Genomic DNA, 13,995 nt, shown 5'->3' on the forward strand with positions numbered 1-13,995 from the left:
ATTTTGTCTAAAATGGATTCTAGATCTTGGGAGGAGGATAAATCAAGTCACATGGAATAGAATCCTTTGTTAAGATATTTGTTCCAAGCATTTGGATTTTGGAAGATCAGTATTTTCTAAACTTTCCTGTATGCGGGCGGATCACGAGGTCAGGAGATCGAGATCATCCTGGCTAAAACGGTGAAACCCCGTCTCTACTAAAAAAAAAAAAAATACAAAAAACTAGCTGGGCAAGGTGGCGGGTGCCTGTAGTCCCAGCTACTCGGGAGGCTGAGGCAGGAGAATGGCGTAAACCCGGGAGGCGGAGCTTGCAGTGAGCTGAGATCCGGCCACTGCACTCCAGCCTGGGCGACAGAGCGAGACTCTGTCTCAAAAAAAAAAAAAAAAAAAAATTGTGACCTGTATTCAAGAATTAACTGTATTTGTTCTAAGACTTTTTTTTTTTTTTTGCTCTTAGGTGAGAAAAAAAATTACTAAAAATGACAAGTAGAAGACTTGAGGAGTCCATGGGGGCTGTTCAGATGGGATTGGTCAATATGTTCAAAGGATTTCAAAGCAAGGTTTTGCCACCCCTGAATCCAAAGGTGGTTACAGAAGAAGAAGTAAACCGAATGGTAGTGTATCAGGGAATTAATATGTAAAATACTTAATGCAATCTCCTTAGGAGAATGACAATTGCTATTTGGCATTCTCAGAATGCCAAACAGAATTACTGACTGATTAATATCAATTTAGTTATAATGATAGCTTTCTGCAGAGTGTAGGTACCTTTTAAAGTCTGAGAAGTTTTGAAATTGCATACATACTTCAAAGTAGAGGCTTGATTTGCTTAATCAGTTGAAGTGAGACTTTACAAATGAACTCTTAAGATTTTCTAAATATTAGGTAGCACCATGACAAACCGTCATTTGTTTAGTTCAAAAACAGTCAAATATCAGAATTTCATAGGATTCAACCTAATTATTTACTGCCTACTGATTGTCAAGAGTAATTTTTGTTTGTATATTTATAGAACACAGAGCATTACAATGACTAAGTGGTATTTAAGAAAAATATGTATTTTTCCTATTCTTTAAAATAAAACGTATTTATAGCTTTAATTATTTATGATTGGTGATAATTTAATTATGAACCACATGCTGTAGAAAATATTAGTAAAAATGTATAGTGCCAGGTATAGTATTCACTACATTTTAAAAACCAATCTTAAGTTGCATTCCAATTAGAGAAATAAAATCAATCATTATTCTCTTTTATGGTGGTTGTTGGTACATATTTAAAGAAACTCCTGGCATTTTGCTTGTAAGACCTAATTGTTTTAATTTAAATCACAATATAGCTGATACCTCTTAACATTTTATTATCCTTATCTGGGTTCCAATCAAAAAGAACTTAACCAAGTTGAAAGCTGTATTAGAAATATACCTTCATTTAAATGGATTCAATCACAGCAATAAAATTTGTAGAAAAATAAGCATTCGTAAAAGACATTGTATTTAACCCAAGGCAACATAAATCAGCTAAGTTATATACCCTCAAATGTTTTTAAAAAGTCTTGGCATATACTTAAGCATTATGTAGCTGCCAATGATCATAATTTCCCTGCATATAAAGCAGGAACATTCTAGAACCACAATAACTATCATTGGTTCTGGGTAACTAATCCCTTGTTGGGTTCGTTTTATTTAAATGCTGGGTTACTTTTTTTTTCTCACAACATTGGAAAGGGTAAAAGCATTTTGTCTTCTTACTGAGGTGTGTGAATGTGACTGTGGGATCTGCTGATTAGCTCAGAGCTCTTTCAAAGTGAGGTCTAAATGTGCTCTTGTGATGTCTCTAAAGTTCAAACTCATTCCTAAGTGATGTAGTCACACTTCCTAGATCTTTGCAATTTTATAAGATTTCTCTCTAACATCATATCATAGTTAAACACCCAAAAGCTTTGTTTGCATATTGTAATGTTAGTTGAGAAACGGAAGTATTTCAAACTCCTGATTTTTGAAGCCCTTGAGTGACTTTACAAACTGAGAGTTTTATGCACAGATGCCTCTTCAGAGCATAAATGTTAAGCTCTTTGGACATGTTCCTGTGCAATTTCTTGACTTTTTTCTCTCAGGTTCTTTGGTGTGATTCCTTTAGAATCATAAGGAAACAGCAACCACATGTCATTTTCAGTTACTGTGCAAAGACCTCAAAAGTGGATGGGTACTTCTCTTATATAATTTACTTATTTTAAATATTTTATAAGGGAACTTAGTGGCATTCCAGAATTATCCTGAAAGCTGCAAACACAAATTATTAATTACTGGTACTTATGAAAATACTTTTTCAGTACAACCACTTATGAATCTTTGGTTCTTATTGTTTTACATCCTAGCTTACACCCTCAGAGTTCCTGAAGGAAATGTCCCTCACCACTGAGCAGAGACTGGCAAAAACACGTTTGATGTGCCGACCACAGATCATCGAACTCTTAGATATGGGGGAAACAACACATCAGAAGGTAGCTGCTCTCTGTCATACTTGAATATAAAGTGGGCCCTGGCACAACACGAAAATTCCAGAACAATAACTAAGTAAAATTTGTTTCCTGGCTACCTAATCCTTTATTGGGTTTGTTTTCAGTCCTCCTTTTCTGCCTCTGAATATCTTCATATCTTTGATTTGGTATGGTGAAGACTGCAATAAATAAGTGCAAACCTCTTTTAAAATGACTTTTGACTAGTCACACTTCCTTCTTAGCTATTTCTGAATACTATTTGACACCATAGTTTATACAGGGTAGGAGTAACTCTAAGAATTTTATTAGTCAAGCCCAATTAAGTTATTATCTTAGTGTAACAAATAATCTCTCCTTATCTGAGCTGTCCACTAGAAAAGAAGGAGTTGGAATTTTTAATTAAAGTAGGCATTCGTTGTCTGTTCTGGCTCATTTCCAATAACAGACGTATACTTTTAGTCTCCAAAGAATAGCGATTTTATCATGTTTCTATATTCGAATATAAACCATACATTCCAGGCTTTAGGAGCATATGATTATAAAAGTTCTGGTTTCCTGTTTTTAAATTAATTTATTAAATTAAAAACAAATTAAATTAATTAAATTTTAATTAAATTAACAATTAACTAAACTGTTAATTAATTTAACAATTTTAATGGTGGCTTAAACTGGAATGGTGGTGGAGAACATGGTGAGAAGTGGTATGATTAAAGATACATTTGTGAAGGCAGAAATGTATCTTTACTTTTTTTTTTACTTTAATGTGTCTTGTCTTTACTTTTTAAAATCTTTTACTTTTAATTCACAAATTATGGTATGAACCTCCAATAGTTGGGCTGCTGAGGAGATTAACCTCTTCTCAAAGAGTTCTGCAGAATTTTCCTCTGAAAATTCCTGAGAGTTTTTCAATGTTATGTTCCTCATGAAGAATGAGTGAGGCTTGTCTGCTCTTACTGCTACACCATTGCTTCCCTTTTCTAGGATTTGCATAAACTTCACTGTTCTGAGCATTGCTAACTTTTTATTGCTTTGTCTGCTCCCCACAACCACCCTCCAAATTTGAGGGGAGGGAACGTGGTCTTTTCCAAGACATTTCTTCTAATTAAGGGCCATTTCCTCTTTTTTGAAAGCATAACACATATCAGGCTATGCGGAGTTTTTCATGTGTACTACTAGTGTATGTATTTTAATGGGTTTTGACTCTGCTATAAAGGATGAGGCAATCAGATACTTTACATTACACTTTCTCTCCTCTCCTCTTTAATTTAGTTGGTTATTTTTAATTTATATTCTGAAATTTAATCATTTATCTCTTAGATGGGTGACAGTCATCTACTAATTTCTTCAATAAGAGCTTATGAAGACTGTATTTCTTTGTTTTTTGTGTTTTATAATATTTGTGTCTTGCCTTTATACTGAACTGCAGATTTGTTACTTATGAAATTCTTGGGCCACAAATTGTCATAACAGTTTTGCAGGCATTTTTCCCATGACTTTCTGACTTTAAATAATGGTATGTAGAAGTCAGAAGCCAGCTTGATTTTTCCCCCTATAAGTTAATCTTTGAGCTCATGTGCCCAAAGATTGATTGTTACTATTTAAAGTTCAGTATTAGGATACCACTACATTTTTCCTGAGGTACTGTGGGCCTTTATTTTATTTTTAGAAAGTTTTTCTTGAATTATCAAGTATTTTTTCATATCATTTTTCAATTATGAATATGTTGGACCTTCTTTGTCTGCCCTTCTTCTAAAGCTTGCATTTCCTCTCTTATTCATTTTTAACTTTCTGTTCGTTTCCATTGCATTGTCATTATATTCATTGGGCTATCCTCTGTGTCCCTTACTTTGAGTTATGTATATATTTCTTTTATGCTTCATTTTTGACCAGACCAGACCTGGTTCAACAGACCTCTTTCATCATCCCACTTCTCACCACTTCCTCCACCACCATTCCAGTTTAAGCCACCATTATGTAGAATACTGACATGGCCTTCCTGTTTCCATCTCATTCTCCCTCTGCCCCCGTTATCACAAAGCAGTAAAAGTAATTTTCAAAATGTAAATCAGAACATATTGCTTCCATGTTGTCTCATAGCATTTGATACAGTGAGCATCTCTTTTTTGTACCCTTTTATTCACTTATATCTGACCTGGCATACTCATTTGATTTTCTTCCTACTTTTCACTGGTTGATTTTTGCTTATTTTATTTGTTGGATTATTCACTCATTTCTGATCACTAAATATTAGAGCTCCCAGTACTTGGTACTTGAACTTCTTTCTCTTCTAGACTCACACCTTAGGTGACCTCTTCTAGGAAAAAAGGCTTTAAATTCTACTTTTTGATGATTACTTTTATATCTGTATCTCCTGCCACTGTCTATCCCCTGAAATCTAGATCATATAGTCAGCTTAATGTATGGTTGGCAGCTCAAACTTAATATATTTAAGATCTAATTGTAACTTTACATTCCATCTCTAAAAGCCTGATCTTTCCTCTGTCTCTTTCCTCCTGCTTTTCATACCCCCACTTATCTGTTTTCCTAGACCAAACACTTTGGAGTTGTATTCCTGATGCCTCTCTTCTTTTTACATCTTATGATCCAGTGATAAGTGCTATAAATTCTGCCTTCACAAATGTATCTTTAATCATACCACTTCTCACCATGTTCTCCACCACCATTCCAGTTTAAGCCACCATTATCTAGAATATCAAAATTGCCTCCCTGTTTCCATCTCGTTCTCCCCCGCCCCCATTATCACAAAGCAGTAAGAGTGATTTTTTAAAATGTAAATCAGAACATGTTACTTCCATGTTCAAAACCATCCAGTGATGTCCCATTACTCACATAATAAAATCTAAACTCAGTGCCATAACCTCTAAGGTCCTGTACCATCTAGTCCTGCCTCCCTCACGGACCTCTTTGCTTTCTTTGTTGTTGTTGTTGTTGTCATCGTTGTTGTTGTTGTTTTGTTTTGAGACGGAGTCTCACTCTGTCGCCCAGGCTAGAGTGCAGTGGCGCGATCTCGGCTCACTACAAGCTCCACCTCTTGGGTTCACGCCATTCTCCTGCCTCAGCCTCCCGAGTAGCTGGGATTACAGGCGCCCGCCACCACACTCGGCTAATTTTGTTTTTGTATTTTTAGTAGAGACGGGGTTTCACCGTGTTAGCCAGGATGGTCTCGATCTCCTGACCTCGTGATCTGCCTGCCTCGGCCTCCCAAAGTGCTGGGATTACAGACGTGAGCCTCTTTGCCTTCTACTCTTCTCCCTCTCATTCTCACTGCATTTCCCCTATGCTGCTCTTCAGACACTCAAAGACAATTTCCACCTGAAGGACTTTGCACTTGCTTTCCCTTCTAACTGGAGTGCTATTCTAAAATCTTAGCGTGACTTGCTTCAGACCTCTACTTAGAAGTCATCTCAGAGAGGCCTTCTCTTGACTGCCTATCTAAAAGAGCAGCTACCTGCCAGTCCCCTACCTCCTTGTCCTGCTTTAGCTTTTTTACACAGCCTTTTCACTACCTGACTTTATGTTCTGTATTTCTATATTTTTTGTATGATCGCTTGAGCTTCAAGAATGTCAACTTCATGAGGTTAGGGCTTTTCTTGCTTTATTCACTATGTTTAGCATACAAAAAAGAACGTGGCACATGTTGGAAACTCAATATTTATTGAATGAGGACATGAATTTTTAATCTCTCCTAACTGCTCACTTCTTTACATTCTTAAATATTTGCTTTGTGCTCTTTGATTTTTTTTTCCCATTATGCTCTTTGAGCTTATGGTGAAATGGTGTAGTTAAGACTGATTGCTTCATGGCAGAAATTTAATTAGCCAGAAATTAAAGAGTATATACTGTATTATTCCACTTATATAATTAAGAAAACTAACCTATGATGTGAGAAGTAGATTACCTGTGTTACCTTTGTCATAAATCAAGTGACCATATATTTAATAATTGGTTTGGAGGCTTTCTAATCTGGTACATTTATTTTTATGATAAATCTTGTGCTAACATCTCATTATTATTACTGTGGTAAGTAACAGTATATGATATGTAATAATATAATTATCATGTTGTGCTACATGATATAGCAAATCCTCCTATCTTGCTCTTCAAATGTATCTTGTCTATTCTTGTTCCTTTGCATTTCCATGTAAATTCAATCAGCTTTTTTGTTTCAAAAAAAATCTGTTGGGATTTTTAAAAATATATTGCATTGAATTTTTAGATAAATTTGGGGAGTATTTGACATCCTGAAAATATTGAGTCTTTTAATTCATGAAAATAGTATATTCCTGCATTCAATTAGGTCTTCCTTAATTTCTCTCAATAATGTTTTTAGTTTCTGGACAAAGGTCTTACACATCTTTCATTAGATTTATTTCTGTGTGTTTTACATTTTAGGATAGTATTTTAAGTAACATTGTTTATAAATTTCATTTCCTAAATGTTCATTGCTAGTACCTAAAAATAGAATTTGTTTTTGTATGTTGACCTTGTACTCAGTGACCTTGATAAATCACTTATTAATTCTAATAAGAGAATTATTAGAATGATTTATTTGTAGGTTATTTTGAATTTTCGAAATAAACAATTACTTTGCCTGGGGAAAATGACAGTTTTCTTTCTTCTTGTTTGAGTTCTAGTACTAAAACAACCTTGAATTTCTGAGATGAACCCAGCTTGGTCATGATGTGTTATCATTTTTATATAGTGCTGGTACCAGTTTTAGTTTCAGTTCGCAAATTTTTTTTTCCTCTCTCTCTTTCTTTGTTTCTTCTATCTGTCTATCTATCTATGGTTTATGAATGAGACTGGCCTACAGTTTTCTTTTCCCTTAGTGTCTTTCTCAGGTATATAAAGGAGGTTATGTTAACATTATAGATGAGTTGGGAGACATTTCATTTTTTGTTTTTCTTTTCTTTGGGACAGTTTCTATAATACTTGAGTTGTTTCTTTTATGTTTGGTAGAATTTTCTTATAAAGCTGTCTGGGTTTGGAGTTTTCTCTGTAAAAGGTTTTTATTTACAGATCTAATTTCTGTAATAGTTTTAGAGCTATTCAGGTGTTCTGTTTCTTCTTGTGCCAGTTTTGATGCATTTTTATTGTATTTTTCTAGGAGTTTGTATTTTTACCTATATTTTCACATTTATTGACATAATAGTTATTTATTATCTTTTTACTGAGTTCAGGTTCTATTGTAATATTCCCATTTCCATTCTTTGTATTTGTTCTTTGTGCCTTCTGTCTTATTTTCTTGATCAAACTCACTAGGTATTTCGTCAATTTTATTAATCTTTTTAAAGACCTGAAGTTTGCTTTGTTGTTTTTATAGTATAGTTACTTTTATTTCATTAATTTCCTCTCTTGTTTTTGTCATGTCAATTTTTTTCTTTCTTTGGATTTATTTTGCTATTTATTCTAACTTATTAAGATGGATACTTACAGCTACAGTTTTCAAACTGTGTGCCAAGGTGCTCCAGGGTGCAACCGTGAACTCGCAGGGCATCATCAGATAGTCTGAATTTTCAGGGGAAACCTGGAAATACCCAAAATCGATTGGATGCTAAACAGGCTACTAGCTTGGGGTAATTCATAGTTTCAGCTTTAGATGATACTATACACTTTGATGATGTCATGCTTTACAAACCTAGCTCCTCAGTGGTTGGTCAAATAAAAAGCAAGTACTTTGTGAAAATCAGAATAGAAACAGGAAATGAGGGGTGCAAGACCAATTTGTGCAGTGCCCAACCAGCGCACACATCCCATTAGTAAGCTAGTTATTTGTATTATTATTTTGTATGATGAGAATTCATTTAGGGTAACCACATATTTACCCCTTTATTACTCTCCTTTCCTTCCTGCATCACTGAACTTCTAAGAGAAATTCTCATCTCCGTAAAGAATACCCTTTGGTATTTTCTTTAGAAGTTGGTGACAACATTTTTCAATTTTTATTTCTCTGAAAATGTGTTTATTCAAACTTTGTTTTTGAAGGGACTTTTCCCAGGTAAAAAATACTATGCCTGCAGAGTTTTTTTTTCAGAATTTAAAACGTTTTATTCCTCTGCCTTCTGACTTGTGTTACGTTGAAAAGTAGGCATGCGCTTTTGCTCCTTGAAAGTTAAATACTCTATTTTTTCCCTCTAGTTTCTTTTACACATTCTTTTGTCCTGTGTTTTCAGTGCTTTTACAATGATGTACCTGGGTATGGATTTCTTTTTGCATATTTTGCATGTTTAGTTTTAATATCCATAGATCTATGTAGTATTATCTTCCCCAGTCATTTTTGTCAATGTACGACTATAACAATAATTTACTCTTTCAATTGCAGTTTTCAGGAATTGACCTGGATCAGGCATTATTCCAGCCCTTTCCATCAGAAATTATATTTCAGAACTACACTCCCTGTGAAGTCTATGAAGTTCCACTGATTTTGAGGAACAATGACAAAGTGAGTATGTTCACTGGGGTAGGTGAACTCTTCCAGGATATATGAGAATGGGTTATAGTAAAGTGGGATCTTGAGGGATCTTTGATAAGTTCTTTAATTTGATAGATTTAGGAAAATAGTATGAAAACATGTTCTTTGATTGTAAACTTAATGAAGACAAGGCTGTATCTGTTTGTTGCTATATGTTGAGTCCTAACCAGTGCCTCACAAGTAGTGAACTCCCAACATGTGCACTAACTTTTGTTGATTAAAGGATTGACCAGATGAATGTCACAGGGTTCTCATGTATGACAAATTGGGCTAGGTTTTTACTTAAGACAGGGAAATTACTATTAATGCTTATGTAGTCTTCATTAGAGACACCATTTCCCCAATTCAAGATATAAACTCTACTCCTGAGAACTGCAATTGTTGAGCATATATGTATGTGTATGTGTGTGTGTGTGTGTGTGTGTGTGTGTGTGTGTATATATATATATATTTTTTTTTTGAGACAGAGTTTTGCTCTTGTTGCCCAGGCTGGAGTGCAATGGCATGATCTCAGCTCACTGCAACCTCCACCTCCCGGGTTCAAGCGATTCTCCTGCCTCAGCCTCCCAAGTAGCTGGGACTATACCACCACACCCAACTAATTTTGTATTTTTAGTAGAGACAGGGTTTCTCCATGTTGGTCAGGCTGGTCTCGAACTCCTGAACTCAGGTAATCCACCCACCTCGGTCTCCCAAAGTGCTGGGATTATAGGTGTGAGCCACCGCGCCTGGCCAAGCATTTGTATTTATATTCTCCAATGCATTTATATTCTGCAAATTGTACCTTTTAAAACCCCTTCTTTTCACTTCTAAAAAATGTAGGTCCCTTTCCTTCTTTTCTGTCTTCTCCTTTCTACAGAAGATAGCCTTCAGAGTTTGTCTACAGTCAGTTTTGGAAGGCTTCTCTCACTGTCTGTCTTGTCTCTTTGCGATTGTAACGGAAGATTTCTTTTTCAGCCTTATGACTTTTTCTTTAGAGATAAATTAGGGTTTCTTTCAAGAAAAGATATTAAATGCCTGAAGAGTTTCTTGACACTTAACAATAATGAAAGAAAGAGTAATGCGGAAGTTCAGCATGAAGCACACTTGAGTGTGAAAAGTAATAAGATGGGGAGGAAAGCATTGGAGAGATGGGAAATTTGGGCGTAAAGACAAGGAGGAATACTTTCAGGGGTCTAAGAAGGTGGAGACAAAAAATTCTATTTATAAGACAAAATGGAAAATAAGTGAAGACTATGCAAGAATCCAAAGCAAATGGGAAGACTTGCAGTTATATTTGGTACAGCCGCTCATTAAGGGAATCAGTGATGCCTTGCAGAGATCAATGGGGTGACTTAGTGACAGCAAAGCCAGACTCTGGAGAAAATAGTCTGTTTCATTTTTTTCTGCAGTAGCGTTAGTAAGAGAAGCTCATGGGCAGAAGTGAAAGAGAAGGAAAAGAACCGGAGGTGCACAAGGTTGTGTTCCTAGACCTCCAGAAGAGGTGTGTTGCACAGAAAGGAGGGCTCTGTCTTTTCATGCACTTCAGTTCTCACTTCTGACTCCCTTTTTCCATTTCTATATTACTTTTGACTCTTGCTGAGATATTTTTAGGCTACTAAAGTGGTACAGTCCAAAGCATCCTTTGGTCACCCCTCTCTGACCTTAAACAAGAAATGGTCATCAGTGGTTGTTTAATAGCAACTCGGGGTAAAGGGCATGTGTGAGTTTTGTCTGCCAGATGCTCAGTTCTCATGGATGACACAACATCTCTTGATAAGATGCAGCCAGAGTGCTGGCCACATGGAAAGAGGGTCCCATCCTAGGAACGTCCAGCTACTAACAAGCAGACAGTTCTCTCCAGGCGAGGCAGGCTTGTCTTCTGGTGACTCCAGGACCCTCATACCAGGTGGCTGATGTAACCCTGCTCTTCTGCTTCCTTAGTTCACACTCTTATAAAGAACCATGGGGAGAGATTTGGGGCCCCAAGAAATGCTTTCTGTGCCGTTTACCTTTTATTTGCTTCCTCACTGTTGTGGGGTACAAAAGATAGAGCCTGTCAGGTTCTTATTTTTGTGTCTCCATCTCTCACACACAAGGATAAGAATGAACCAGAACACTTACTATTTTAATTGGGTTACAATGATAAGGACCCATACTCCAGAGTCAGATTGATCTGGGTTCAGATCCCAGCAGAAGAATTAGACTTTAAAAGAATGGAACTGTTGGGAGCTGCTCTGAGGCTGTGCTGGGGGATATCCTGATGCTCTTTGCTCTTGCTTTGTGGTGTGTTTACTCAGGACCATCCCATGGAGAGGTGGGGTGGAGTTTGGCTGGGACTTGACTCGCAGCACCTTTGCTTGGTGAAGCTGTACCACTTTGGGCAAGGGTCTGTAGCATGGGAGTCATAATGAAGCTCAAAGGTTATGGTGAGGATGAGGTGGCATGTCATGTGCTGTAGATGGGCCATTGAAGGGGTGCAGGAAGTGTGACCTCTTCTCTCAGAGCAGTTCTCAAATGCTCAAATGTTGGGAAATCCAGCTTAACTCTGTTATGTGGGTGACGTTTGAGCTGATTAAGGAGTTAGCCCTTGAAGATAGTCACTTTTATTTTTATTTATTTATTTATTTATTTATTTATTTATTTATTTATTTATTTTTGAGACAGTCTTGCTCTGTCCTCCCAGGCTGGAGTACAGTGGCCCAATCTCAGCTTACTGCAACCTCTGCCTCTTGGGTTCAAGTGATTCTCCTGCCGCAGCCTCCCCAGTAGGTGGGATTACAGGCGCATGCTACCACATCCAGCTAATTTTTTGTATATTTAGTAGAGACGGGGTTTCACCGTATTAACCAGGATGGTCTCGATCTCCTGACCTCGTGATCTGCCCGCCTCGGCCTCCCAAAGTGCTGGGATTACAGGCATGAGCCACCACGCCCAGCCGATAGTCAATTTTAAATGATTTAATTTAAAAATGAATAAAGACTTGCAATAATAATAAAAATAAGTAAGAACAATAATGTTAATAAAAATTAAAACTAAAAGGTAGTGCGTGCTTACTTTTTATGGGATAAAGATAAGTACTGTCATCTCCTTGTATAGTTGAGAAAACTGAAATTCAACCCTGACCAAGGTCACATGTCTAGTAAATAGTTGATGGAGATTTCAGTCTATGTTTAACTCTCTGCTTTTTCACACGCACAGTGTTTATCATCATGTTTCCCTGCAGATTCCAAGGTTGGTGAAGGTTGTGGAAGAAAGTTCGCCTTACTTTAAAGTAATCAGCCCCAAAGATATTAGTCACAAAGTGGCTCCTGGAGTGCCTTCCATATTCCGAATCCTCTTTACTCCGGAGGAGAACAAGGTAATACCAGGACTGGCAAGAAATTGGACACTTGTACTGGCAGATTGAAATTCAATTCTGAATATTTACAGAGGTGGTGGTGGTGGTGGTGGTGTTGGTGGTATTGGTGGTAGTGCTGGAGGGTGGTGGTGGTGGTGGGTAGTGGTGGTAGTGTTGGTGGTGTTGGTAGTATAGGTGGTGGTGATATTGCTGCCATTGATGGTGGTGATGGTGTAGATGGTAGTGGTGGTGTTATTGATGTTGGTACTGGTGTTGTTACTATTAGTAGTGTTGGTGGGTAGTGGTGGGTGACGGTGGTGGTGTGTGTAGATGGTGATGGTATTAGTAGTATGGTAGTATAGTTGGTGGTAATATTGTTGTCATTGATAGTGATGGTGTGGTGGTGTAGATGGCGGTGGTATTGTTGTCACTGATGGTGGTGGTAGTGGTGTTGTTAGTATTTGTAGTGTTGGTGGGTGGTGGTGGTGGTGTAGACGGTGGTGGTATTGGTAGTATTGATGGGTGATGGTGATGGTGGTGTAGATGGTGGTGGTGCTGTCATTGATAGTGGTGTAGGTGGTGGTAGTCATGAGAGAAGTGCTGAGACAAAGGATAAAGATTTTGGCTTCTAGGAAGTTTGGGGCCTTAGTGGTTATGACTTTCCTCCCCAGATTCTAACTAGTTTGCGAAAGAGACCCAAGACTCAAACATAATATCATAGTATTGGCCTCAGTAATGGTAAAGCTAGAGCTGAGAGCAGAGGCCTGCCTGGCCTGCTCACACCGTCAGCTCACAGGCAGTCTAGGAAGAACCTGCAGTCAAAAAGGAGGCCATTTTCTGTCAGCACCACTGCAGTGGTGGGGAGGGGAATGGAGCCCAATCTCACTCTCCTCAGTCATAGAAATTCCAGTTCCTCCTAGGAGGGAAGGAGCAGGTATGGGGGCCTGAGGGTGGAGGCTTCCTCCCCACCCCTTCTCCAGGGAGTAGGATCGTTGGTCAAGTTTTCTTCTCTGTGGGCCTAAATGGGGACTTATGAGGAGGAGAAAAGAGTTTTACCAGCATGATTGAAGGAGTGAGGACAGAGAACAAGTCTTAAATATGCAGAACAAAATGCAGGCTGTATATCATGTTAATAGCAGGCATGCTTATCTGTGTTGCATTCTTATGGTTGGAATCAGTAGAGCACAGTGGAGTCAGACAGAACTAGCTTGGAGTCCTTGCTTCCCCACTGCTAGTACCTATCGGCTGCCGTCGATATCATTACCAGTATTCCCTCTACTATTGCTGTTGTTACTACTTTTCTGGAGAGCAAGGATAGAGAATTTAATGTGGCTTGTCAAGTATGTACTCCTTGTGGTGAGTGGTTAAAACTTCCATTATAATAATACCATTGTTATAATTTTGCCACTTTGTAGTATTACTATTTATATCTTAGGTTGTGTTTAGGAAACTACAGTTTTGTTTGAGGTTCTACTGAAATAAATAAAAAGATAAATAACTCCAGATGTAGGGCTTTTTGTTGCATATTGTTGAAGTCCTCATTTTTTCTGGAGGCTTTATATCTGAATACTGTCTGTGGGGAGAACAGGGTCTGGATTTACTGTGGGTGTGAGACTCCTACACCGTCATTTCTGTAGGAAGCTGATTATAATCCTTTGTGCAGCTTGAAATACAAAGCATGCT

General features: G+C 37.5%; 1 protein-coding gene across 1 annotated transcript in view; it reads left to right on the forward strand.

The window, feature by feature from the left end:
- Positions 1-436: 436 nt before the first annotated feature.
- The window catches only part of HYDIN (HYDIN axonemal central pair apparatus protein), a 375,746-nt gene continuing 362,187 nt past the window's right edge, over positions 437-13,995 (forward strand). Inside the window, exons 1-4 of the mRNA XM_015443164.3 lie at positions 437-614; positions 2,378-2,503; positions 8,844-8,963; positions 12,199-12,333. Coding sequence (XP_015298650.3) covers positions 480-614; positions 2,378-2,503; positions 8,844-8,963; positions 12,199-12,333 — 516 coding nt within the window. The 5' untranslated portion in view covers positions 437-479. The remainder of the gene's footprint in view (positions 615-2,377; positions 2,504-8,843; positions 8,964-12,198; positions 12,334-13,995) is intronic.

Source organism: Macaca fascicularis, chromosome 20 (assembly GCF_037993035.2).
Source record: "Macaca fascicularis isolate 582-1 chromosome 20, T2T-MFA8v1.1".
Taxonomy (NCBI): Eukaryota; Metazoa; Chordata; class Mammalia; order Primates; family Cercopithecidae; genus Macaca; species Macaca fascicularis.